We start from the raw sequence: 26,316 nt of genomic DNA on the forward strand, positions 1-26,316 counted from the left end.
TGGTTTCAGAAGCCATTCTTCCTACTTTATTACTAAGAGTTCATATAAACATTCACTCATACACCCATTCATTCAATCAACAAGTATCTATTACATGCTTACTAGTGCTAGAAACTGTTCTAGGTGCTGGCGATAGAGGAGTGAACAAAACAGAGACAGCCTCTGCTCTCACGGAGCTTACATTCTACAGGGCAGGAAGAAGGGCACCAAGTAAGTAACTGGATATATAACACATTCGGTCAGAGAAGGGCTAAAGCAGAGTAAAGGTGACTGGGATGTGTGTGTGAGAGAGAGAGAGAGGAGAGGGGAGGACAGGGGATAGAGACAGAGAGAGGGAGAGAGAGATTTTAGACAGGAAGGCCAGGAAAGGCCTCTCTGGTGAAAAAAAAAATTGGAGTGATAGATGTGGTGAGACGTGGTTGGATTCTGGGTATTTTTAGAGGTTAGGCCCAGAGGATTCACAGTAGAACTAGAAGAAGGATATGAGACAACAACAGAAATGAAGAATGACACCAAGATTTCTGGCTGTAGTAACAGGAAACTGGAGTTCTCGTTCCTTAAGCTGGAAAAGAAGCCGGACAAGTGGGTTTTTCTCAAGGGGAATGAGGAGTTAGGCTTTGAGACTTCTAATGCATCCCAGTAGGAATGCCGGGTAAGCAGTTCGATGCGCAGGTCTGCATTTGGGGTGAGAGGCTGGAGCTGGGGCTACAGGTTGAAGAGACGATGTCTAATACCATGGTGCTGGCCGAGGATCCCTAGGGGCAAGGACAGGTTCAGGAGAAGCCTCAGGCCTGGGTTTGCATGTTTACAGTTCAGGAGGAGGAGGAACCAGCAGGGCCTCTGAGAAGGACTAGCCATGGTGGGAGAAGGGAACAGAGAGGAGTTATGGGCCCTGAGGCCAAGACAAAGAACTCTTAAGAAGGAAGCAGCGACCGCCTGTGCCAAGGATGCTTGAGAGATGCCGGGGGAGGAACCTGGCAGAGGACGATGGAACAGATCAGCGAGGGGGGGACACTGGTGACTCTCCCAAGGGCAACTTTGGCAGAGAGGTGGGAAAAGAGGTGGCAACTGTGTATAGGTGACTCTTCCAAGGCATTTTTCTGCGAAGAGGAGCAGGGAATGGGCAGTAGCTGGAGGTGGATACAAGATTGTGAGATGAGAATTTAAAGCGGGGTGATTGACAGCATGTTGGTGGACCGCACCAGTGATCCCATAGAGAGAAAAGACTTCGTGATGATGGACAGACAGCGGACAAGTGCAGAAGAGAAGGGTTTGAGTCAGGGTCAGGGGTGGGATCCAGCTCCCCTGTGGAGGGCTGGCCTTGGATGAAAGCACGGACAAAACATCTGTATAGAAATATGTAAAAAAAATTTTTTTTAATCTAAAACAATGTCAAGCAATGTAAGACTCTGTCTTACTTAATCCTTACAATAACCTGGTCAGGTGGCATAATATTATTTCCATGTTATAGAGAATCATAATGCATACATGGGAAGGCTTTAAATGTAGGCGAGAAAATGAACAGTCAGGGAAAGCTGTGGGTGGATGTGCGTTTGATGTGGGCTTGAAGAGTGGGTTGGTTCTGCATATGTGGAAGGGGCTAAGAAGAGAATTCCAAAAATATGAAAAATAAGAATTCCATAAATACGTAAAAAGGCACAGAAGAGAGGCATGGATCCTGTTGTAGCATGTATCTTAGAACGAATGCATGGGTTCTAATCCTAATCCTTGCACTTAACAGCTGTGTGACCTTAGGCAAGTTACCTAACTTCTCTGTGTCTTAGTTTCCTCGTTTATAAAATTAGGATAATAACGACTTACCTCAGAGGATTGTGGTAAGTAATACACACACCTGTCCGTACATCCATAGACATGTATATGTTGGAATTATGCCCCATAAATAATGAGCATTGTATGCTTTAGTTATTATTTTACTGTTATTTGCAACATGATACAGAGTTAGAAAAATGTGTATTTTTTCCCTCTGTACATGGCTGTAGACTTCCAGCCAGCCTGCTTTGGGTGCCAGTGGAAGGTATCTGCTTCTGGGTTCCTCCTTCTGAAGGAGAATCATGGATATGCAAGCAAATTTGTCACTCTCCCATTCAGTGTCATATTCAAGAAGCGTTTCTTGACCACCTACTCCGAGTCCAGCTCTGTGCTAACCAGGAGGCAGAGCCTACAGACCAATGGCAGAAGCACTATTTCCCAAGCTGCCCTTGGCCGCCAGGACACAGGCACGTGAACAGACTGCGGCCATCTGATCGGAAGGCTGTCCTCACACTGGTGCTCCAGAGTAATGTATCAGGTGGGGGTCCGAGCACTGATTTCTGATTCCGATAGTTTGGACTTGGGTCTTAGCTCTGCGACTCTACTATGTGTGGCCCTGGGCGAGGCAGGTCTGTGTCACTTTCCTCACCTAGAACGTGGACAGAGCAGCGTCTGACATGAGATCGCGTGAGCAGCGAATGAAATGATAGCGGCCCAGCCTGGAGCACACAGCCAGGGATTCTTGCGGAGCTGCTCGGCTTCTCCTTCTCGTGCCTTCTTCCCACAACTGTCGTGGTTTGCGTGACTCAGAATAGCAAGTCCTTCTTTAGAGTTGTTGAAGAAGTCTTCCTGGGAAGCCTCGGCTGGAACTGACTTTTAAGAGATGAGCAGGGCTTTGCAGCATGGCAACCTGACGGAGACTACTCAGGGAAAGGAAATGACATGGGGCAAGGCACAGGACCCTTGTCCCTTCAGAAAGAAAGAATGCCTCTGCTCATCTGTCCGAGAGCCCAGGAAAAACCCTCCCATGTTGGGAGCCAAATTAGGTCCGCTGGAAAATATCCGGCAAGGTTCCTCATACTTCACTGGCTCTCTTACCCTGTGCGTCTCCCCTTCCCCTCTGTCCTGTCTGGAATGGTTTCTTTTCGCTTGTGATTGAGATTCTGTGCCTTTAATCCTGGAATCATTTCACTGGGCAAATGTTTCCCCACTGTGGTGGAGGGAGTTATGTGTCCTTTTAATGAGGTCCACAGAGAAGGAAAACGTCCAACTGTCCTTTCAAAGCCCTGTTCATGTACCAGCATTATTTAATCGACCTTTTCCTCCTTTGTATCTTCTAATTGCAAGTTAAAGTAGACATGGTCATAAAACCAGTCCCCTCAAGTGTGGCTACGAAAAGCTACCTGACCAGCAATGGTTAAAACAGCTTGCTTTCCTCTAGCAGCTAATGCTTTGCAGAATGTGTTTTGCCTGTGTTTTAAAAATGTGTCTACACAACAGCCTTGGTATTTGTCATCGTTTCATTCAATAAAAATTTGTCAACTGCCTGTTAAGTATTTGGTATTGTTCTAGTGCTGGGGGTATAATAGAGGGCAAAACTATGTGTGGGTCCTGTTCCCATGAAGCTTTCAGTCTAGTAGGGAGACAGACATTCACAAAACTGTTTCACCAGGCCTTTCACGATGACAGACTATGACAGGTGCTTGCAAGCATCCCAGCCCTCTAAGAGCTACGACCATGATCACCCGAGGGCCAGGGATGGCTTCTCGGCTTGAGCTGAGAGCCCAAGGCCAGAATTAACAGGGAATGAGGCTAAGGGGAAAGGGAAGCTTCCCAAAAGTCAATGGTGGGAGGGAGATTCCTGAGGAACCAAGAATGGCCTGTGTGGCTGGAGACCAGGCAAGATGGCTTGTGCTTGGGGTCAGACAGGAAAGTCAGGCAGGGGTCAGAACATGCAGAGCCCGCTAGGCCATGGGAAGCCATTGAGAGGTTTTCAATGCAAACAGGTTTGTGTTTGAGGGGGTTTGAGGGAGGGAATATGACTGTATTTTTTAAAAAAAATATTTTGACTGCAATAGGAAGAAACAAACCTCAATCTGATGGATGAAGAAACAGGCTTGAAGGTTGAAAGTGAGAACAGGAAGGAAAAAGAACTCTGATTTGTGGACCACATATTGTTGATTTACCCTACCTATGAATGTGTCACTACATCATGCGCTCAGATAATGTCTGGGACATAGTAAGTGCAATACAAATGAAGGCTTATCATTATTATTATTATTATTATTACTACTACTATGATTATCACCCTGTGGTGGCATTCCGAATGTATTTCTTTGCAGTCCCCCTATGGTGTATCATCATCTATGTTTTGCAAATGAGGAAACTAAAACTCTGAGAGGTTAAATAACTACCCAACACCACCCAGTTGGCAAGTGGAAGAACTAAAATTCAAAGCCCAGGACCTTCCTCTGTTGAGAAAACAATGTCAAGAGAAGCTGGGAGGAGAACTTGCTTTTTAAGTAGAATGGTTCCATCCTCTAAGAAGCCCAGCAATTACTGAAGCTTTTTTTCTTTTTAAAGATTTTATTCATTTCTTTATTTTAGAGAGGGAGAGAGAAAACACGAGCAGGGGGAGGGACAGAGAGAGAGGGAGAGAGAATCTCAAGCAGACTCCACGATGAGTGTGGAGCCTGACATGGGGCTCGATCCCACCACCCATGAAGTGATGATCTGAGCCCAAATCAACAGTTGGACGCTCAACCAACTGAGCCACCCAGGCACCCCAGCAATTGTTGAAGCTTTCAAAGTTCTTCTTGATTTACTCTTAAAGGGATGGTTTGGGTATTTCGACTTATTTGATTTTCACAGGGATATACACCAATTCTTCATTCTCTGCCTCTTCGATTAAATAAAATATGAAGTTTGCAGCCATAACTTTTCTAGAAGAGACTACAGGGTGACATAATAGCTAACAATATAAAAACTTAAACTCAGATTCTCTCTCACATAAGTTTCTCCTCAGACAAAGTCTAAGTGTAACTAGTTCTGAGTGACACTGTGACATGTTTAAGGAAACTATTCATTATTTAATGTAATAAAAAAGGAAAACTTGACTATCTAAGAAAGTACATGAGACTCCAAAACGGACAGCACCTATCAGGTAAAGCTTCCTAAAGAACTGGAATGGTCACACTGAATTCTCAACATCCTGGGAATAAGCGTTCTTATCTCCATTTTAGAGGGAAAATTGAACATAGAGCAATTAAGTGACTTGGCCCTGCTTGCTTGGTATTCAACTCATGCCTTCCCCATTCAGCTCCAGGGCCTCACTGACGAAGTTAATTTTTGCCACATGCTATTATCCCTACCCATTGGTTATCAGTCTCACAACAGATTGAAAGACAAAGTCTCCTCGCCCCCTACCCCCCACCCCCTAAATCTGGTGATAGTCAGAGAATTAGAGATAGTTTTGATAGGAATAAAATGGGCTTTCCATTTTGATGGCATACAACAGTTAAATTTGGTTTGAAAACAGTTCGAGAAAGTTCTTGGTGGTGGTAGTTTGTCTGTATGAAACAGGGTCTTTAGTTTGAGTAATATACAAAACAGCAACTGAATAGACCAAGTGTTTGTTTGGGTTCTCAAAATCTAAGCTAGCAGGAGAGGACGGGGGACCAATCAGAAATGTCATCTATGCATCTTCCTATATGAATTTAGGACTTTCGTATATGGAAAGTTCCCCTGGAGATTTCTATCCATGCCAGCCCCTATCCCTCCCCAATATGTATAGAGACTTATTAAGTTTCTCTCTATAAGAGGGAAGATTTCTCAGTGGGTCATCTCCTGTAGCCACCAATAAGATTTTTAAGGGCAGTATCTAATTGGAAAAAAAAAATCCTTAAGATATCAAGGTCTATGAAAAATGCCATCCTTGGTCTCAATTCAAGGGTGATCCCAAACTTCTAACTTGCTTTTGCTGGGGGTAATGACTGAAAATCACTTCAAGGTATAATAAATACGTCTCGCGTTTTCTCTACACAGCCCCCAGTCCCCGGCTCGTCCTACTCTGACAATGAGAAACAAGGGTGGGTTTTCCCAAACAGGCTGCCCACCAGCTCCACTCTGGAAAGTGTGGCTAGACAGAGGTGCGGGGGCAGCGCCTCGGCCCCCCTAGCCCTCTCCAATCCACCCCGCTGGTAGGGCAGCCCTCAGGCTGAAAAACAGCCAGCCAGTTGCTCTCTTTGAAACTGCTCTTTTTCGAGGATGTGGCAGATCAAAAGAAACAGGCAAATCACACACAGAATATACACAACCAGCTACTGGCTCCGGAAAACATTGAAACCTGCAGTGCTTAGAGGAAGGCGGACTGCCAGGATGTTGACAAGGCACACACACACGTGCACGCAGAAAGTACACACACGGGTGCAGAGCATGTTAGGTTCGAAGGTGGCGGAGGAGGTCCCCAAAAGGACCAGGACCTGGGGACTGTTTGTACAAGGCTCAGCTCACACTCGCCGTACGGCATTAACGTAGGACCCCCACAAACCCCATTCCCAGCAAGCGCTGAAAGTCAGGTGTATCTTCCTGCTCTGCAACCCAAGTCCAGACTCCGAGCAAAGCAATCCAACAACCGACAGTCCACAGTCATGTAGTACGCTCATCCTATTTTGCTAATTGCTTTCTTGGGCATGCACCAAGTTATTAAACAGACAATGACAAAACAGAGAGCTTGGATAAATGTATGTGGCAGCACCTACTGAAAATGTTCTTCCTTAACAGGAGTTCTAATTACTTGTTTGCTTGTGAAGTAGAATAAAGGAAACTGGCAAAATATTTCTGCTTTTTTTTTGACTCGGCGAGATCAGCTTTGAGATCACCTTTGCAACATTATCCTGCTCTTTAGAAAATACTTCCCTTTCCTTAAAGAAGACAGACTGATTTTAGAAGCAGATCTGAGTCTGTTAGACACAAGCTTTTGCCAGGAACGACAGTCATCTGCTAGCTACGGAAAGCACTATCAGCAGAGCCTGTGGGAAGTCATACACCAGCCCACTTTTTCCCACCCACCCAGACACTCTCCCTCTCTGGTCTGTACCTTCCGTGTGGCAGCTGGAAGAGAGGATGGTATTCGGAGGTCTGAAGATGTAAGGCAGGTAACGAGAGAAGCATTTCATCTTCCAACAAAAATAAAAAATAAAAATCTAAATAAAAAACCAGTCTCCTGAATCCATAAGGATTCTCTTGGCCTTTAAAGCTGGCTACATCACCAATATGTTTATGTAGGTTCTCCCCTGGATCTGCAAAGCTGGGAAGCCCGAGGAATAACTGGAGATGGGTCCCATTTTGCCATCAGCGCCAGGAAGCACTGCCTTACATTTCTGCATGCAGCTCAAACTCAGAAGCCCCCAAGCAAGCCGGGATATAGCCTCTTCATTGGCTGCAGCTTCTCCGAGCAGGATTTGCTGAGTAAGTCAGTCCTGCCTGTAAACACACGCTGAAATGCCCTGCTTGAAACCTCTACCTTTTCCTGTGTGGTTTCTCCTCTAGCAAGAGAAATCCAGCAGGATAGGGGAGCACTGAGGATAAGTGACCATCTCTTATTTAGCTAGAAGATCAGATGAAACAAAGGCAGCACAGTGTTCCACCCTGGAGAGAGATGGCTGTTTAAAAGAGCCACCCGTAATGCCATGGGTCTCAGGAATATTAAAGTACAGTGCAATGAAATGGGTCTCTGTCCTTCCTTCATCTAGATTTAGCTCTATGTTTTTTTAATACAAAAGCCCAAACAATAGGACCATTTATCATTTAGGTGAAGCCCAAAGCTGGGGTGAGTAGCCAGTGACAGAGGGCTAACACAGACGGATTCTGTGCTCCACTACAATCTTTTTTTCCTGCCAGCCCTCACACCAAGGCAGTAACCTGGTTCTGAGTTATTTGTGGTACAAATTTAAAGCCACAACACAAGAATGGAGACTAAATGCAAGGAAACTGACCCTTCACCAACTGGTATACCCCGATGGCATGGAAAAAGTAAGTTGATCTAGAATTAGATGACTTTACCAAAACACTCACATTCCACAAGAGGAAGAGAGGGAATGAGAATACCCCTCATTGAGGACAGGCTGAACCACCACATAAATTTGGATGGGAGAATTGGTTTGGTTTTGACCCATGAAATAATAATGATTTTGGAAAACTTGTCACCAGAAGGCAAGCACAAGGTATCAGTTTGGGATTTATAAGTTCTGCCAAAGACACTATTGTGTATGCTAGAGAAAAGGTGAATGTCCTTTGTGCCGCATTTGGAGGCATAAGGAAATGATGTAATGGTCTATAAAAGAAAACCAATATTCCCCCAAGAGGAATTTTTAAAAATAAGATTTAACATAAAATTTTAAAATAAGATTTAATATAAAAATATAAAATGTCTTGCTCCAATTGCACTAGGAAGGATTAAATACCTAGGAGTAAGTTTAACCAAGGAGGTGAGAGACCTGTACTCTGAAAACTATAAGACACTAGTAAAAGAAATTGAAGACAACAGGAACAAATGGAAAGATATATCATGCTCATGGATTGTAAGAATTAATGTAGTTAAAATGTCCGTACTACCCAAAGCCATCTACAGATTAAATGCAATCCCTATCAAAATACCAACAGCATTTTTCACAGAACTTGAATAAATAATCCTAAAATTTATGAAGAACCACAAAAGACCTCAAAAAGCCAAAGCAATCTTGAGAAAAAAACAAAGCTTTAGTATCGTAATTCCAGATTTCAAGATATACTACAAAGCTATAGTAATCAAAACAGTATGGTAACAGCACAAATATAGACCTATAGATCAATGGAATAGGATATACAGCCCAGGAACAAATGCATACAGATGGCCAACAGACACATGAAAAGATGCCCAACATCACCAATCAGCAGAGAAATGCAAATCAAAACCACAGTGAGATACCACCTCACACCTGTCCGAATGGCTATTATCAAAAAGATAAGAAACAACAAGCCTCTGTGAGATGTGGAGGAAAAGGAACCCTTGTTGCACTGTTGATGGGAATGTAAAATGGTGAAACCATTGTGGAAAACAATATGGAGGTTCTTCAAAAAATTAAAAATAGAAATACCTTATGATTCAGTAATTCCACTATTGGGCATTTACCTAAAGAAAACGAAAACACTAATTCAAAATAATATATGCATCTCTGGTTTTTTTTTTTAAGATTCTATTTATTTATTTGACACCGAGAGAGAGAGAGAGAGAGAGAGAGAGCACAAGCAGGGGGAGCAGCAGGCAGAGGGAGGGGGAGAAGCAGCCTCCCCGGCTGAGCAGAGAGCCTGACACGGGGCTCAATCCCAGGGCCCTGGGATCATGTCCTGAGATGAAGGCAGATGCTTAACTGACTGAGCCACCCAGGCATCCCGCATCTATATTTATTGCAGCATTATTTATAATAACCAAGATATGGAAGCAACCCAAGTGCCCATCAATAGTTGAATGGATAAACAAGAGAGATATATGTGTGTATATATATATGTATATATATGAATATATATATACATATATATATATGAAATGGAATATTGCTCAGCCATAAAATATGAAATGGAATATTACTCAACCATAAAAAGAATGAGAGCTTGCCATGTGCAGCAATATGGATGGACTAGAGGGTATTATGCTAAGTGAAACAAGTCAGAAAGAGAAAAACAAAAACCGTATGATTTCACTTATATGTGAAATCTAAAGAACAAACGAACAAATCAAAATAAACAAAATACCGAACAGACTCTTGAATAAGGAGAACAAATTGATGGTTGCCAGAGAGGAAGTGGGTGGGGAGATGGGGGAAACAGATACAAGGGGTTGAGAGGTACAAATTTCTAGTTATAAAATAAGTGAGTCACAGTGATCAAAAGAACTGCAGAGGAAATATAGTCAATAATATTGTAATAACATTATATGATGACAGATGGTGACTACAGTTATCATGGTGAGCACAAAGTAATGCACAGAATTGTTGAATCAATATGTTGTATGCCTGAAATTAACACAACATTGTATGTCAATTTACTTCCATTAAAAAAAAAAGTATGCCTTGAAATCTGGTAGAATATTTTTTAATCCTTTATTGCTTCTCCTCTTTACAAATACACTTAGCATTGGAGAAACATATTGGGCTGTCCAGGAAGGCAAAAACTTGGAGCCATAAAGTAATTATGGTCTTAGTCCAGGCCATGATATATAAATAGACCTTTCCACCAATATGCTTTCTCTCTGACTTTTGGACCACTGTGACAAGATGACAAACTATGGGCAGAGACAGGACGTCTAGCCCTTCAAAAGTCATATAACCCATCACTTCCTTAAACCCAGACACCTGGTAAGGTTGGGCCATCCCAAGTAAGGTGCCGTTTAAACAATGGCTGAATGGTCTGGTTTGGTTGTATGGGTAATCTTAGCCTTATGACACAAGAGGGTATCCAGAGGTGTCTTCCTGAGAGGTGCTGCACATGTGACCTCTAGTCAGCAAAGTGGAAGGCTTTGGGGTCAGTCTGACCCAAATTTGAATCCCCACGCATTCATTTACCGGTTGGGTAGTTATACATGGGCTCTAACACCTGTGAGCCTTAGTTTTCTGCTTCTATAATGTGGTAACAATGACAGGGTTTTCCTTGTGCCTTCTCGGATGGAGTGAGACAATAAGCACACAAAGCCCCTTACGCACTGTGGCCACGTGATCTACTGTTACTACTGATGCCGCACTTACCATTGCTGTGCTCCTTCTCTGAGCTTCTAAGGCCAGACACGAACCTGAGAGCAGGGACAGAACGTGTGTGATGCCACAACTAGACAGCCAGGGTTCAAGCGTGTCCTTGATACTGACTTAACTGTGTCATCTTGGGCAACTGACGTCACATCTCTAAGCCTCATTACGTAGCTAATAGGGATAATAACAGAATCTCATACGATATGGTGAGGGCCAAAGAGGATGGTTGATATGAAGGGTTTAGCACAGTGCCTAGCAAAATATAAGTGCTTCCTAAGTTTAACTGCTAAGTCTGTACCAGTAATATCAGCCCTGAATCACAGTATCTTAGTGTATTTACTTACCCATCTTGTCTACACAATGAAACTATAAACTTCCTGAGAGAAATATCAATGTCTAATTCATCTTTGTACCCCAAGTGCCGGGCACAGAGTAGGTACTCAATAACTATTAGCTGAAGGTGTGGATGGATGGATGGATGGATGGTTGGTTGGTAGGTTGGATGGATAGATGGATGGATAAATCAATATATATGGGAGAAAACTTTTGAAAGATATCTGAGACTTCTTTGCAGAGGTCTTTCACAGCACAAATGAATTTGAGCCCATTTTAAAGCTGGAGTATATTACTCAGGCAAAGATATTATGGAATTCATGAATAGACTTGCTTCCACTTGGTATAATTTAGTCTTAAATAAACAGTAGGCATTTAGTATATACCTTCTGAGTCAATAGCAGGCACTTAGTAAAAACTTCCTGAGTGAAAAAACATTCACAGATTGTGCTGCCTATAATTAACTTGAAAGAACTAAGCAAATACCCCCCCCCCAAAAAAAAGCCTGTCTCCTTTATTAGAAACAAAAGATCAGTGAGGCTGACACCTAAGTTCCAAACTGGCTACTCCAAACCGGCCAGTACCTCTTGACCTCAATTGAAAGCATCTTTTCCAAACCCACTTTAAAATTACCGATTTTGTGCCAGCCCTGTACACCCCACCCACCCAGGCACAGAATGGGCAAGGGACAGAAAGAACTAATGTGTAATCTCTTCAATCAGATGATTCGGACGCTGCTGTTTTGCGCTGTACCATTTCAAGCATTTCAGTGCGCTTTTGTATCTTTTTTTCTCTTTGATTCTCTGAACTACCCCACTTTACAGAAGGGAACAGAGGCTGAGAGGATAGAATCATTTGTCCAAAGACAAATAGCCCCTGGGGACATCTAGCGTTGTTATACCAGTCTCATTTAGAGAACTTGCAGATTTCAGAGCCATCAATCCTATCGATTCGGACTCTCTCTCTCTTTTTGTAAGATTTTATTTATTTATTTTTGAGAGAAAGAGAGAGAGTAAGTGCCTATGAGCAGGGGAGGGGCTGAGGGAGAAGCAGACTCCCCGCTGAGCAGGGAGCCCAATGTGGGACTTGATCCCAGGACCCTGGAATCATGACCTGAGCTGAAGGCGCTTAACCAACTGAGCCACCCAGGCACCCTGATTCAGACTCTCCGAGGACAGACAAGGAATCTGCATATTCCATATGCCAAGTGATTCTTATTTGAGTTTGAGAACCTCTGGAGTAAGGTATTTCATTTCACGCTTCAGCTTGAAAGGTAAGGGTTACAGAAAGTTTTTCAAATACTCTTGTCCCAAATCATGTGTCTCACCGCTTTGGTCCAACATTTCGTTGGCACCCTGATGTTGTATTAGGCATTAGTGAGTGATGGGGTGATTTACTGACTCCTGCTCTAAAGGAGTGCATTTTCCAGAAAAAAGGAAGGACTAATAAACTATTACCTTACAACATCATAGGGATTATGATGGAAGGAAGGGGTACGAAAAGATTCTTTGGGATTACAGGGCCCCAAAAAGTCAATGTTAGAGATCCGCTCTTGGGCATTAGGCATTATTTACAAAAAGCATCTGTTAAAAGGCAATTATCTTACTGGGAGCCACGGCCAGTGAACAGTTAGCAGTCATTAACCCCATCAGCCGAATGAGACTCTGACAGAACAAATGCCATCACAGGTAAGAGCAGGGCTACCAAGAGAGGAAGGTCTTTCTAAGGAGACAAGGAGACGGGAGGCCCAAAGGCATTGGCAGAGGAGCTGGACGGAGGGCCCAAGAGCACAAAGCAATCTCTGAAAGGGAAACCAGGAGCCCAGGAGGAGGGAAAGATAAAGGTGACCCATTTTAGGTGCCATGTGAGAAGGGCCCTGGAATCTGGCAGAACAGAGCCTAGAGACAAGAAATTCCCCAGATGATTTCCACACGCCAGGTTCTGACATCAAATGGCAGAAAAAAGCAATTAACTGGGAGATTGTTGAGTGCGGCACTGTGGACCAGGCTGCTCCAAGCTTTTCTTGAGACCACCTCCTGGGAGATCAGAAGCATTCACTTTGGTGTAGCAAAGCCCAAGCCAGAGCCCTCGCCTCGGGGCCTCCCAGCAGCCCACTGGGCCTCGCCTGCTGCCCACCCCCCACTGAAGCCTGCCTCTTCTGGGAAAGTTACCCTGATCTTCTCTTTTCCCATGCCCTTACAACCTCCTCTGGGGGACGTTTCATCATTATAGTTTTTCATTTTGCTCAGAAGGAAAGTAAATCCCAAGAAAACAAAAATTAGCTTATTTAAGATCGGTCAGGATGAGCACGGCCAGGTTTTCACTTTGAAGCCAAAGCACAGCAAATTCGTATTCATTCTTCAAGTCTTAAATAAAATGTCACATCTTCAGGGAGAGGCTTCTTAATGCCTCAGACTGGGTCAAATCCTCCTGCTACAAACTCGCAAATACCCTCCTTTCCTTTCAAACCGCTCATTCATTACTGAACATAGTTATTGAGCTATGTCAGGCACTGTACATGGCGCTAAGGAATCAATAGTAAACAAGACAAGTAAGATACCCGCCCTTTTCTTCGGGGCTAATGATCACTCCTAACATATAGAGCTGTGGTGAAGATTACATGAGATCATTCATTAAAGTGTTTAGACTTCTGCGTGGCATGAAGTACTGTTCTATTACTTTGTTAATTGTCGTTAAGTATCTAATTTCTTTGCCAGACTCTAAGTGGCAGGAGGGTAGAATTTTGACTTTTCTCTGCTGAATCCCCAGTGTGCCGTTCACTGCCTGGTGCATAATAGAAATTCGATAAGTCTGTGCTGCATTGAATTGATTTGAACTGAAACAGGCAGATTCTGACTTACCTTTCATCCCCTCCCCCATACTCTCCAGCCAGGATGTGAAATTCACAGCTTGGTACATTCCGATTTGGAAGGAAGAGGAACCTCTTTTTGGTTAGTTCCTTCACCCATTCATATAATATTTTTAGCAGCTATTATACATTAGGCATGCTTCTAGATGTTGGAGATACAACAGTAAATAATACATTGAGGTTTAGCTCATTGAGTTTATATTCTAGAAGAAGGAGATAGACAATAAATAGGTAAACATGATATCAACAAAGTTCTTTCAGATTGTAAAAAGGAATGACCCAGTAATTTATCCAAAGAAAACAAAAACACTAACTCAAAAAGATACATGCATCTCCATATTCACGTGCAGCCTTATTTACAGTAGCCAAGATAGGGCAGCAACTTCTGTGTCAATTGATGGATGAATGGATAAACAAAATGTGGAGTACATATATACACAAAGTAATATTACTCAGCCATGAAAAAGAAGGAAATCTTGCCATTTGCAACAACATGGATGGACCTTGAAGATATAATGCTAAGTAAAACAAGACAAAGACAAATACCGTATGATCTTGCTTATACGTGGAATCTAAAACAAAACAAGCCATCCCCCTTCCCCAGCTCAGATACAGAGAATGGACTGGTGGTTGCCACAGGAGGGGCGGGTGAGGTGTGGGCAATATGGGTGAAGGGGGTCAAAATGTACAAACTTACGGATATAAAATAAATAAGTCATGGGGATGTAACGTACAGCACGGTGACTACAGTTAATACTGTATTGCGTATTTTAAAGTTGCTAAAAGAGGAGATTCTAAAAGTTCTCATCATAAGAAAAAATACTGTAACTATGTACGGTGATGAATGCTTACTGTGGTGATCCTTTCACAATATATACAAACACAGAATCATTACACTATACAGCTGAAACTAATATAATGTTATATGTTAATTATACCTCAATTTTTTAGAAAGCAGAATGAAGAAAATAAAATGGGGGTTGTGGTAGAGAGTGACTGCTTGGCTTGGATGGTCGGGAGGGCTTCTCTGAGGAGGTGGCATTTCAGCTGAGGCCTGAAAGACAACTTGCTTGGCCAAGAAATGATTTTGGTTCATTCTCTTACCCAACTCTGATGCTGTACATTTTCTTTCAGAGCAGTTTTGTCTTCTCCCTTAATTAGTTAACAATTTAATTCTTTCAAAAGAATAATTAGCTTTTGTCTGAGATCGGCGGGGACACAGATTGTGCTGTATTGCTCACCATTGTACACCCCACCCCCGGCTTCCCTGAGAAGCCAGCAGAAACCTGATTCACACGGTTGATGGGGAGTCCAGACCAACTGCAGACCTGGCTCCCTAGGCATATGACTAAAGCAAGGAAGAGGTGGGCAGCAACAGATAAGACTAAAGAGGATTTTGAAGATGGAGGACAGACTCGATTTAAAGCAGATGCAAAGGGAAAAATAGAACCTAGCTGGTTACAACGGAAGATTTTGTCTCTCAATGAAAAGACTATCCAGTGAAAAGCGTAATAAAGCCAAGCACATTTTCCACCAAATTTTATATACTAATTCTCACCATAGCTACAAAAAGTAGACAGCTTCTCTTCATTTATGAAAAGATGCTAGAGCGAGTAGGAAACATTTTTTCATTCTAAGGCATATGAATAGGGCTTGATTTTCATAATGATAACAACAGTAATCATATCAACCATCAAATCTAAGTTCTTACTAGGTCCAGTCCCTCCGTGAACAACTATGCCTAGGACATCTCATTTAATCCTTTAAAAAAAAAAAAGATTTATTTATTTATTTATTTATTTATTTATTTGAGAGAGATCACAAGCAGGGGGGAAGGGTAGAGGGAGAAGCATTATTCTCCACTGAGCAGGGAGCCCGATGCGGGGCTCAATCCCAGGACCCTGGAATCATGACCTGCACTGAAGGCAGATGTTTAACTGACTGAGGCACCCAAGCCCTCTCATTTAATCCTCTTGAAAAACTTTTAATAAAGTAAATGTTATTATTTTATTTGTTTATACATGAGGAAATTTGCAGAGATGTTAAATAAGTTGCCAAGTGCAAGCAAGTGGAGGGACTAAGATTCCAATGCAGACTTCTCACTCCTACCCCCACACTGTCTGGATGCCGTGCTGTTTCCCGGGCTACATAATCTTGACATTCTCTTCCCTGGAGTCTGGTAGAGACCAGAGCACCTACAATGACACTCGACTTCTGTGTGTACTGATATGGAATTGGTGGGCATTTGATCAGGCTGGTCAAATTTACTTCTGCTCTATTTGAAAGAAAGAGTTTGCTAATGACTAGCATCATTATGTGGGGGAACTATAACCAAATCCACACACCTACCCCTCAATGCCTCCAGAGAGTCAAGATGCATTGAAGGGTTACTTTTTCTAAGACACAGTGCCAAGGACCGGGGGTGGGGGGTGGGGGAGTATATAAGGTGGAGAGTGTAAAGGTGAGTGGGGAGGTAAGAAATCAATGAAAAATATTAATATATTATCAATTACAGAAGGGCCACAAGAGCATAATAGATAAAATGCAGTTAGGAAAATTTCACATGTAACTGGGACATTGAGTTGGATTCCACGAAGACTTCCTGGAGGTGGCAACATCTGACATAGGCTTTGAAGGACAGGGAGAATTTGAATCTGTGGAGATGTGAGTGGGAAGAACATGCTGGTAGGAATTAAAAATTAGAGCAACAGTTTGAAGGTAGGGAACCTCAAGAGTCATTTGGGGGAATAGTGAGTACTTCTGTTTATTAGTCTATATAATACCGTGAAAGATGGTTTTTAATGTTACTTTATGAACATGAAAATAATATTATATTTCCTTAAAATTTTACTACATAGTTATTCACAACTCAAATTCACCCTATTTATTCTAAATTAATGGAATTATAACACATTTTAAACCTATAAAGCAGATTCCAACTTCACTGTTTGGGCTAGACACTAATTAGCTCTCATCTGGAAATAGGAGATTTCAACCGCCCTTATCCAAGCCGGACAAAGAACTGCCCAATTATTCAGTCTATACAATGTCTCAAAGCCTTTGGAAGAAGAACCCATTCCAAAGTCAATCCACAATGTGCTTCCAATTACTCAAAAGGAATTGCTTTGTCTACTTCTCTCCTGCCCATCTCTGGGCTTTAATTAAACCAGGAACAAATGAAAACGAATGACTACGCTAAGACAGTAACAGCGCATTTTTAAGGACTTCTGTGGCTATGCTCTCTGTTTGGGCCTTCACCCCCAGAAGCAGGCAGCACTGTTTCCTTCTGGAGATGAGAACGTTAGAGGATGTGGAGGTCACCCAGCACATGGATCCAGGTGGCAAGATCTTAGCTTTCTGACCCTTCGGGCACCCCTTTAGAGATAAAGAGAAGGTCTGAGTGATCAGGTTTAACGCCTTCTGCAGAAAACACTTTTAACACAAGTTTCCCCTTGATTCTGAGAGGCCATAACAGTAAACCTTTCAGGAGGCAGCAGGGGAGAAAAGGCTCGACCTGTTGCTCTTGCGGTATGGAGAAAAGACTCGCTAGTTCAGCGAAGATGCTCCCCTGCGAGTGCCGCCCTGTACACGCACCCTGAGCAAGAGCTCTGCGTGTCCTAAGGAGTAGTGGAGTTTTTAAGTCAAATTTCAAGCTTTTTGAGAGGCTATGCATTCAGCCGTCCCCTGCATCTGGAGAGAGTTACACACTTCCGTTCCTCTCTGTGTCAGTCTATGAGTTTTGCTTTACAGCTGGGTTTATGAACGTCAGCACTAGTGATGTTCTGGCCTGGATAATTCTGTGCTGAGGGTGGGGGGTGGGCGCTGGGAAGGAGAGCTCTGCTGGGCCCAGTACGATGTTTAGCAGCACCCCCGGCCTCAAGCCACAACGTCAGGAGCACCTCCCCACCCTGGTTGTGACGATCGAAAATGTCTCCAGATGTTGCTAAATAAGCCCTGGGGTGGGGGCAAAAGTGTCCCCCACATCCACACACACGAAGAATCACAGCTTTACAGCGAGACACCTCAGAGACCAGGGCTAGGGCCGTGGCCACGTTAATTGTAAACAAGGCAACATTGTGTCGGCAAATAATCATCTGAGGAGCAGTCAGCAAACTCAGTGCTTCTGGAATTCTTCCTGTCTTCCTTTCCTCATCTCACTCTCGCACACAGCTGCTGTGTAAATCCCATGAAACAATATTTGTAAAAGGGCTTTTGAAAATTTGAAAATAGAATGTTGTTGCCATTTGGTTTACCTGGGTCTTTAGGCAACCACTGATGCTGGAACGTTGGAAAATGACAACTCTATTCTGTAATTGATTAATTAATTATATACTTATTTGTTTATAATTTTTTTACTTAAATTCCATTTAATTAACATATAGTGTATTCATGGTAGAATTTAGTGATTCATCATTTGCATATAATACCCAGTGCTCATTATATCATGTGCCCTCCTTAATGCCCATCCCCCAGTTACCCCATCCCCCACCCACCTCCTCTCCAGTGACCCTCAGTTTGTTTCCTAAAGTTACGAGTCTCCTATGGTTTCCCTCCCTCTCCGTTTTTGTCTTATTTTATTTTTCCTTCCCTTCCCCTATGATTCTGTTTTTTTCCTTAAATTTCACATATGAGTGAAATCAGGGTATTTGTCTTTCTCTGACTGACTTATTTCGTTTAGCATAATGCCCTCTAGTTCCATTCACACCATTGCAAATGGCAAGATTTCATTCTTTCTGATGCCTGAGTATAATATTCCATCGTATATAATTTAGATTTAAAGGCATCCCATCAACCTGGTTTACAAACAGGGAGTTGAAGGCTCTTGCCACTAAAATGGATATTTTTTTTTTTAAGATTTTATTTATTTACTTGACAGAGATAGAGACAGCCAGCGAGAGAGGGAACACAAGCAGGGGGAGCGGGAGAGGAAGAAGCAGGCTCCCAGAGGAGGAGCCTGATGTGGGGCTCGATCCTAGAACGCTGGGATCACGCCCTGAGCTGAAGGCAGATGCTTAACGACTGAGCCACCCAGGCGCCCCTAAAATGGATATTTCTTAAAGTCTCCTGTCTTCATGGCCTTTGCTGATTGGAAAGCTGGTGTTAATTCATGCAGGCATGCATTTGTTCAATACTTATTTGTTACGTACCACTGTGTGCCAGGCACTGTGCTGGGCACTAGTGATAGTTATACAACTTGTAGCTGAGTCGGCACAGCAGATCTGGCCCTGCCTTTGTGGAGGTTATATGCTAGTGGACAAAATATACAAGGAGTAAGGAAACTATAATGCATTTGGCAAGTGCTATGAAGGGTAACAGCCTGGACCTCCTAGAAGGGCCAGGAAGCTTAGAGACAGGAGTTAGGGGAAGCTGGCTAGGGAAAGCGACACCAGAGCTGAGGTCTGAATGAGGAGGAGGGGTTAGCAGGAAAAGAGAGGGCGAGCAATGTGTCTGGCAAAGGGGAGAGCATGTGTGTAGTGCTGGAGGTGAGGAGCTATGGCGTGGAAGGAAACACGAAGCACAGAGTCCATACAGGCAAGCAGTGACCAAGCCGAGAGCGTTCTCAGAACAGTGAAGCCCTCTGCAAGCTGTCGGGGGGCAAGCCATGTGTGTGCGCACTAAGAACACTACTGTGGCTCCAGTGTGATGAATAGAAAGGAGCTGACCAAGACAAGAAGGAAAACGGGAGAAGACCAAAGAGGCTGCTTCCACATCCAGAGAAGAGAAGATGGCATCCAAAGTAGGATAGCAGCAATGTAGTTAGAGAGAGGTGAAGGAATTCGAGAGATCATCTGAAATATTTAGGAGGAAGAATGACATAGGACTTAGGGTAGATGAGCATGTGTTTTGAGGGAAGTTAGGGAGGCAGGGTCAAGGACGACTCTAAACTATTTGGGTGGGCTTTTGGAGAAAGTAACTGCAGGTGACTACAGCCGTTGCTACTAATAACCAAAAAAGTGAAAGAATGTTTATGGGTTCCTGCTAAGGGCAGGTCCCTAAGTATTAACAAGTATTATGTCATTCAAGTCTTACAATATCCCTATTATAAAGGATCTGTTATTCTTAGCAGGTCAAGGCTCAGGATAACCTGCTGAAGGGTGCATATCTGTTAATGACAGACCCAAGATTCAAATCCAACTTCCTGACTCCAGAGCCCGCTCTGAACCACCATGTATAATCATTATTAACTCATCTGAGTGTTTACATTCTACATTTAAATCATAAGTCTTTCAGTTACTAACAATATCTTTGAAGGAATCACCGAATCACTTAAGCTCTTTGAATTTCAATTTCTTTAGCCAAAATTTGTGTATTAGAATACCTCCTTTACAACATTGATATAATGATTAAATTGGTCCCAATGCTAATAATGAGAGAGCAAGCATTTACTGAAAGCCAACTATATCCATGCTGTGCCATAACATACTTTGTATGTGTTAATTTAATCCTCGCAAAAGCCTTAAAATAGCTTCAACGATAATGTTACAAAATAGGACACTGAGGCACAGACAGATGAAATGCCATAGTCAGAGTTACGTGGCTGGGGATGCAAACCTGGGTTAGCCACTGGGTCATGCTGCCTCTGCTAAGAAGTGAGATCGAGGAAGGCCCTAATGCACCAGGAGCCCATGCCTGCAATACTGTGTAGGCTCCGTGCTGACTACAATTGTTACTCAATGTCAAGTTTATCAAGTTTTTGGTAAGTGCCAGGCACTGTGTTAGGCAAACAAGATAGATATGGCACTTGTTCTAATGCCTTTCTTGGAATTTTGAAAGCCATTTCCAGTCATGATTTTTCCCCCATTTGTCAAGCTGCCTGCCCATGAGAAGTCGGGACATGTCAGTCATTGACGTGAAAGGTTTCAGAGGAGGCCAGGGACGTGACTTCATCTGGAGGCAAATACTGAGCACTGAGAAAAAGAACTGCTATGTGTCAGCCAGAAGGCCGCACAGAGGCCCTCCGAGGGGGTGCTGCCTCCCTCCCTGCCCTCTCTAGCAAGGAGCACGGAGTTCAATGTCTATGTGTGAGAAACAACTGGCTGATAAAATGGAGTCCGAAAAATCTATCTAACAGAACTTTGGTCGTCAGAGGTCAGGGAGCACAGATTGATGTTTTTGTTTTTGTTTTTTAATTTATTTCTTTCTTTTTTAGACAGAGAGCACAGGGGAGAAGGGCAGAGGGAGAGGGATAAGCAGACTCCACGCTGAGCTGGAACCCAACATGGGGCTCGATCTCACGACCTGAGCCGAAATCAAGAGTCAGACACTCAACCGACCAAACCAACCAGACGCCTCATGTTCATGATATTTTGTTAACTGAAAAAGCTATCAGAGAGCTAATCTAACCCCGTAACATCACGCAGGAGCCTGAGCCATAGAGACATGGAGCGGCTAGCTGGCAGAGGATATCTGTGGCTTTGGTTGGACCCCTCTTCCTTTCTGCAGAATCACTGCCTCCCTCTGTAGAATGAGGAGATGAAAAATGATCTTCCGGCTTCCTTCAAAGTCCACTATGCTATGAATCTATGTGTTTAAATCACATAGTTACCTACTTGCTCATTAAGAACATGTGGACAAATGATACTGTTATTAGGAGTAACAAGCATTAATTAATTGTTCATGTTTGTGGATGATGTAGGGGCAATTAACTACCTATGATTCTCCTTTAACTGCTTTGGCATTACGTTGCTAGAACCTGAGCCTAGAATCTTCTATAGATGTTTACTGTTCTTTCCAGAGAGGAGGCTTGTTTTTGTTTGCAGCCATATGTAAGTAATCCTTTCAGTAAACATGGAGTCTGCTGGCCATTTTAAGCTCATTTTCAAACAAGTTTATCAAACTTATCAGATGTGAAACATTAAAAATAAATAATTATCTCATAGCTGGAACGACAGCTTTTTAACATTTTCTTGGAATCTGCTTTCAGGTGCGTAATAGCTAACATTTACTTAGCATTTACTCTGTGTCCTAGTCCGTCCTTTACGTGGATTCTTTGATTCATTCTCACAAAAACCTATGAAGGAGAAGCTATTATATTCTCCATTTTAGAGAGGAGAAAAGTAAAGTTAAATGAAACTAAGGTTATATAACCTATTCAAAGTGACACAGAAAGTGGTGGCACTGGGACTCAAACCCAGTCTGTTCAGTTTATACTTTTTTTTTTTTTTTGAGTAGAGTTAACACACAATGTTACATTAGTTTCAAGTGTGCAACTTAGTGATTTAAGTGTCTCCATCATGCTATGCTCATGCTTTTAACTATGGTAAATTCATTCTTCATGATGCCCTCAGCTTTCATTAGGGACAAAAAGGGTATCACTTTCTGTGAAAAGAAATGCAAGTAGTTTAAAAATAATACCTGGAGGTTTTTGTTAGTTTGAAGTTTTTTTCTTTTTTGGATAAAGTTTATGAATTATTTTTTTAGGTTTAGTGTCATGAATTTAAGTTGTGATTAACTAATGATATTTTTAAGAGACAGCATATCTTCAGCAAGCTATAAATTATGTATGAAAACGCATTTGCTCTCAGGTATGTCTGGTAAGAAGCTGCACTTTACATGAACCACGGCCTGATAAAGAGCAAGAACGGAAATTCTGAGGCACGTGTGAATGCAAAGTTGTAGAAAATTGACACCAGTTTTCCTTGGGAAATAGGCACTTAATATCAATATTTGGAAGTCATTACTGCTTGGATATCATTTGTACAGACCTGCCGGCCTGGCAATCTTCTGGTAGGTGTGATGGATGGTAGAGAGGAAGAGGAACACACTGAGAAATGACTTGTGCCATCATTTGGGGAAAGGTTGCCTTAAACTGTAATCAGGAGAATCATTCCTGAAACAATAGTTAATAATGATTCTTTAAAAATGACCGACACAATTATGGAAATGCCACGCATAGTAAAGAGTAACATTTTTTTTTTTTTAAAGATCCCTCGTTCCCCAAGCTACAGAGTGAGAGGACACTGCCAGTTCTATAAGCTCCCAAACTGTGATCTCAAGAATGCCTTGAAAATCGATTTCTGGTCACTAGAACTAACGTTTTACAAGCTCCTATGATGGTTCTGAGCAAAGATGTGAACACCACAGTGAGCTCCAGACTACGGGCAGTTTTCCCCTCTGACAGGTGAGGTATGAAGACCTCCAGGTTCGAAGCACTAACAAAACAAACAATAAAAAAAAAAGTTTGATTTTAAAGGTGAGGCTGAATTTTCACAGCACCACTCTGTAGAAGGTCATGTTACTGGAGTTCTCCCTTGAGGTGACATGCTCTCAGCTTATGTGGAAGGTCAAATGACCAGTCCTCCATTTTACTAGTTCTACTTCAAACATCAGGGTATGCCCATGCTTCCGATCCCCTAGCGGCTTCCCAAGGTACCCAGAAAAAAACTATTACCTACCAAGGCTTGCAAGGCTCACTGCCTCTGCTTCCCTCTGCAACCTCACCCTCCTCCCACTCACTGCCCCAGTCACCCTGGGCTACCTTCTAGTCAGGCCAAGATTGCTTGTGCCTCAGGGCCTTTGCACTCACTGTGCCCTGTGTTTAAATGCTATCCCAGCAAGTCTTTTGAACCTGGCTTCTACTCATTGTTTGGGTCTTAACTGCTGCCTCTTTAGAAGAGCCTCCACAGAATGACTGTTTAGCGGAGCACCCCTACCCCCTCACACGGCCACTATCATGTTACCACATTTTATATCCTTTATAACCCACGTCATCGTCTGAAATGATCTTACGTCTTTGTTTAAATGTCCATCTCGCCACTAGAATGTGAACTTCATAACACTGGAGACGTTGGCGATTTTGAGTTCTGCTGTGTTTCCAACACCTAGTGCTCAATACAGATTTACTGAATAAATGCTTGAATGAAATCCAATTTTTTAAAAAGATTTATTTATTTATTAATTTATTTTAGAGAGAGAAAGGGAACACGTGAGCAGGGGGAGGGGCAGAGAGAGAGGGAGAGAAAGAATCTCAAGCAGACTCCCCACTGAGTGGGGAGCCCTACGTGAAGCTTGATCTCACAACGCTGAGATCATGACCTGAGTTGAAACCAAGAGTCGGACCCTCAACTGACTGAGCCACCCAGGTGCCCCTGAAATTCAATTTTCTTACCCCAACCATAGTATTATAAAGGTAGCTATACTCTCCTAAAAAAAAAAAAAAAAAAAGCTCTACCTAATAAATTAAAAATAAGCATGTTAAAGAAAAAGGCTTGACGCTTACTTGAAACCTTGAGCAAAAGACCAGAAACCATCCCACAGTGTCCATGTGCTTATTTATTCTCAGCTTTTAAATTCCATGAACAAAAAACATAGGCACTAAGAAGAATGATGCTGAGCCTGCTTAATTAGTAACATAAAAAGAAAACAAAAGGCAAGTCATCTACCACACCCCAGACCCCAGCTTCAAGGCAATCTAGGGAAGCTAGGCATTTGGGTTTGCCTGAACCGAACGTTCTACAAAGAACAAGACAATGAACCTCCACTCTTTGCCCAGCAGCAGCAAGAGAATTGGTGAAGCCACATCTGCTTCTTCTTCCTATAGTGGCCGCCATGTTGGGACACCTGGAATTGCACCCTTTCCTGCTGCACCCAGATTCTACTCTGGTGTTCTCCACTCAGAGATGGAAGTCCTAGACCACGCTCAGATGCAGTCCTGATCTGTGAAGCCACTTAGGCTGATCCCATTCTCTGTGGGAATGTTGGTTTAGAAGGCACATGACTCCCACTGAGGCCAAGGGGATATCTAGAGAAATTTTCTGAGGACATCTGGGGAGAAAGTCCTTACTGTTTTGTTTTGTTTAAGTCAAACAACCTTTCATTACATATTGTCATGTCTATCTGAGTGTGAAACTCAGAAGGGCAGCAATTGTTTTGGGACAGAGCTGATGTTCCAGGGGCAGTCAGACAGAAAGATGGAGAAAATCTGAGTCCCCCATGCTGTACTTCAGCTCAGGGAGTTCCCCGCCTCAGGACTTATGTGAAAATTTGGATTACTGCCATAACCCCTGAACTGGATGGACTCTTCGCTTTTGTCACTGGCCCCTAACCATTTGATACTGACCTGCTACTAGAAAAAGCATGGTATAACCAGGGGCTCTGCCCCATCTAGGCAGAAGAGTAGATCTTTCCAGTGGTCTGGAAGGCCCCTGCTTGCATCCACCTGCCATGTCCCCTGCTTCCATCTCTCACAGCCTCCCCCTTTACTCACTTAACTTCAGCCATATTAGCCTCATGTCTAGTCCTTGAACTTACCAGAGAAGCTCTTGCTTCAGAGAGTTTGCACTGGCTGTTACCTGTACCTGAAACTCTCCACCCCAGATATCCACAAGACTTGATCTTTTGCCTTTTTCACATCACTGGTCAAATGTTATTTTTTGCACCAAGTCTCGACCCTCCTATTTAAAAGACTATACACACACCCCGGGACCCCTACTGATTCATTTTCCTCTATTGCACTTCTATCCTTATATTTCATATTCTACTTAAAAAATTATTGTCTATCTCCTCTGCTACTGAATCCCCAGGGCCTCAAATGCCTAGCACACAGTAGGCAAATATCTATTTGTGGATATTTGCAGAACTAAGGAAGGGAAATTATTCTTTTACTATTCTAGGTATTTCGACATGAATTTTCTGTTGCGGCTGAAAGCATCTTGACTGATAGATTTCCATTGCGGTGCCTTGTAACCAGTGCCCTGCATTTTGAAGAGAGTCAACCATGTTTTAATCTCAGAGTCAGTGCTTCTAGAACAGAGTTCCCCCCACCCAAAGCCATCAATCCATATTGCATCGTGGAAGATGAGAAGTAGAAAAATCACCTGTGTATGATTCAAAAGTTCGCTTTCTGGTTTCTATGAGACCTTGGGCAATTTAAAACTTATCTCTATCTGCCTTAATCACCTCATCTCTCTGAGGAATATCCTACCTACTATCTGTAATATCTATACTATCTCTTTTATCTCCGTAATGTGGGATTATAAGAACTACTCTAGTTATCTCTCCTGGGGGTTATAAGAAATAAATGACCCATACATGTTAAAAGCAGCTAAGTGCTGTGTATATTTGTAATGGATTGTTTTAGATGAGCTATTTTATTCTCCTAAAAGCATTCATTATTGTTGTGTTAATGGTAATACTGATTTTTTTCATTTGGTGACATTTATTACTTACTGAAGGCTATATTCATTAAATAAATATTCACTGAGCCTCTATTTGGTTCCAGGCTACTTTTCCAAGAGTGCTTGAACACTAACTGAGGTCAGACAGGTGTGTTACCGGGAAAAGTGGTTAAATTTTCTGAGCCTCAATTACCTCCACTGTAAAATGAGGGTAAGTTGCCTGGTATCTTATTGTTGTGACAAAGTTGAAATGGGATAATATACTGAAAGCTATTATTATAAAATCTGGCTTAGTGAAGTCTGATTGAAAATAGAATTATCTTTTTTATTACTTTACCATGGCCAAGCATTGTATAGTATTTTCAAAGATCTTATTAACAAAGCCTCTCAACATCATCCCAAGATAGCCCCAAAAGATGAGTCATTTGTCCAAAGGAATAGATGAGCC

The 26,316-nt window shown here is 42.6% G+C and overlaps 1 protein-coding gene across 4 annotated transcripts in view; it reads right to left on the reverse strand.

Moving 5' to 3' along the window:
• PPP2R2B (protein phosphatase 2 regulatory subunit Bbeta) overlaps nucleotides 1–26,316 on the reverse strand; it is a 453,368-nt gene that overhangs the window by 417,678 nt on the left and 9,374 nt on the right. Inside the window, exon 1 of one of the 4 annotated variants that reach the window (XM_034656220.1) lies at nucleotides 6,869–7,225. The exons of 2 other annotated variants lie outside the window; for them this stretch is intronic. In XM_034656220.1, coding sequence (XP_034512111.1) covers nucleotides 6,869–6,942 — 74 coding nt within the window. In that variant the 5' untranslated portion in view covers nucleotides 6,943–7,225. Of the gene's footprint in view, nucleotides 1–6,868; nucleotides 7,226–26,316 lie in introns of those variants that run through there. One more of the 4 variants, XM_034656223.1, reaches the window with a different exon arrangement.

The sequence above is a fragment of the Ailuropoda melanoleuca genome, chromosome 3, assembly GCF_002007445.2.
Source record: "Ailuropoda melanoleuca isolate Jingjing chromosome 3, ASM200744v2, whole genome shotgun sequence".
In the NCBI taxonomy this organism is placed as follows: domain Eukaryota; kingdom Metazoa; phylum Chordata; class Mammalia; order Carnivora; family Ursidae; genus Ailuropoda; species Ailuropoda melanoleuca.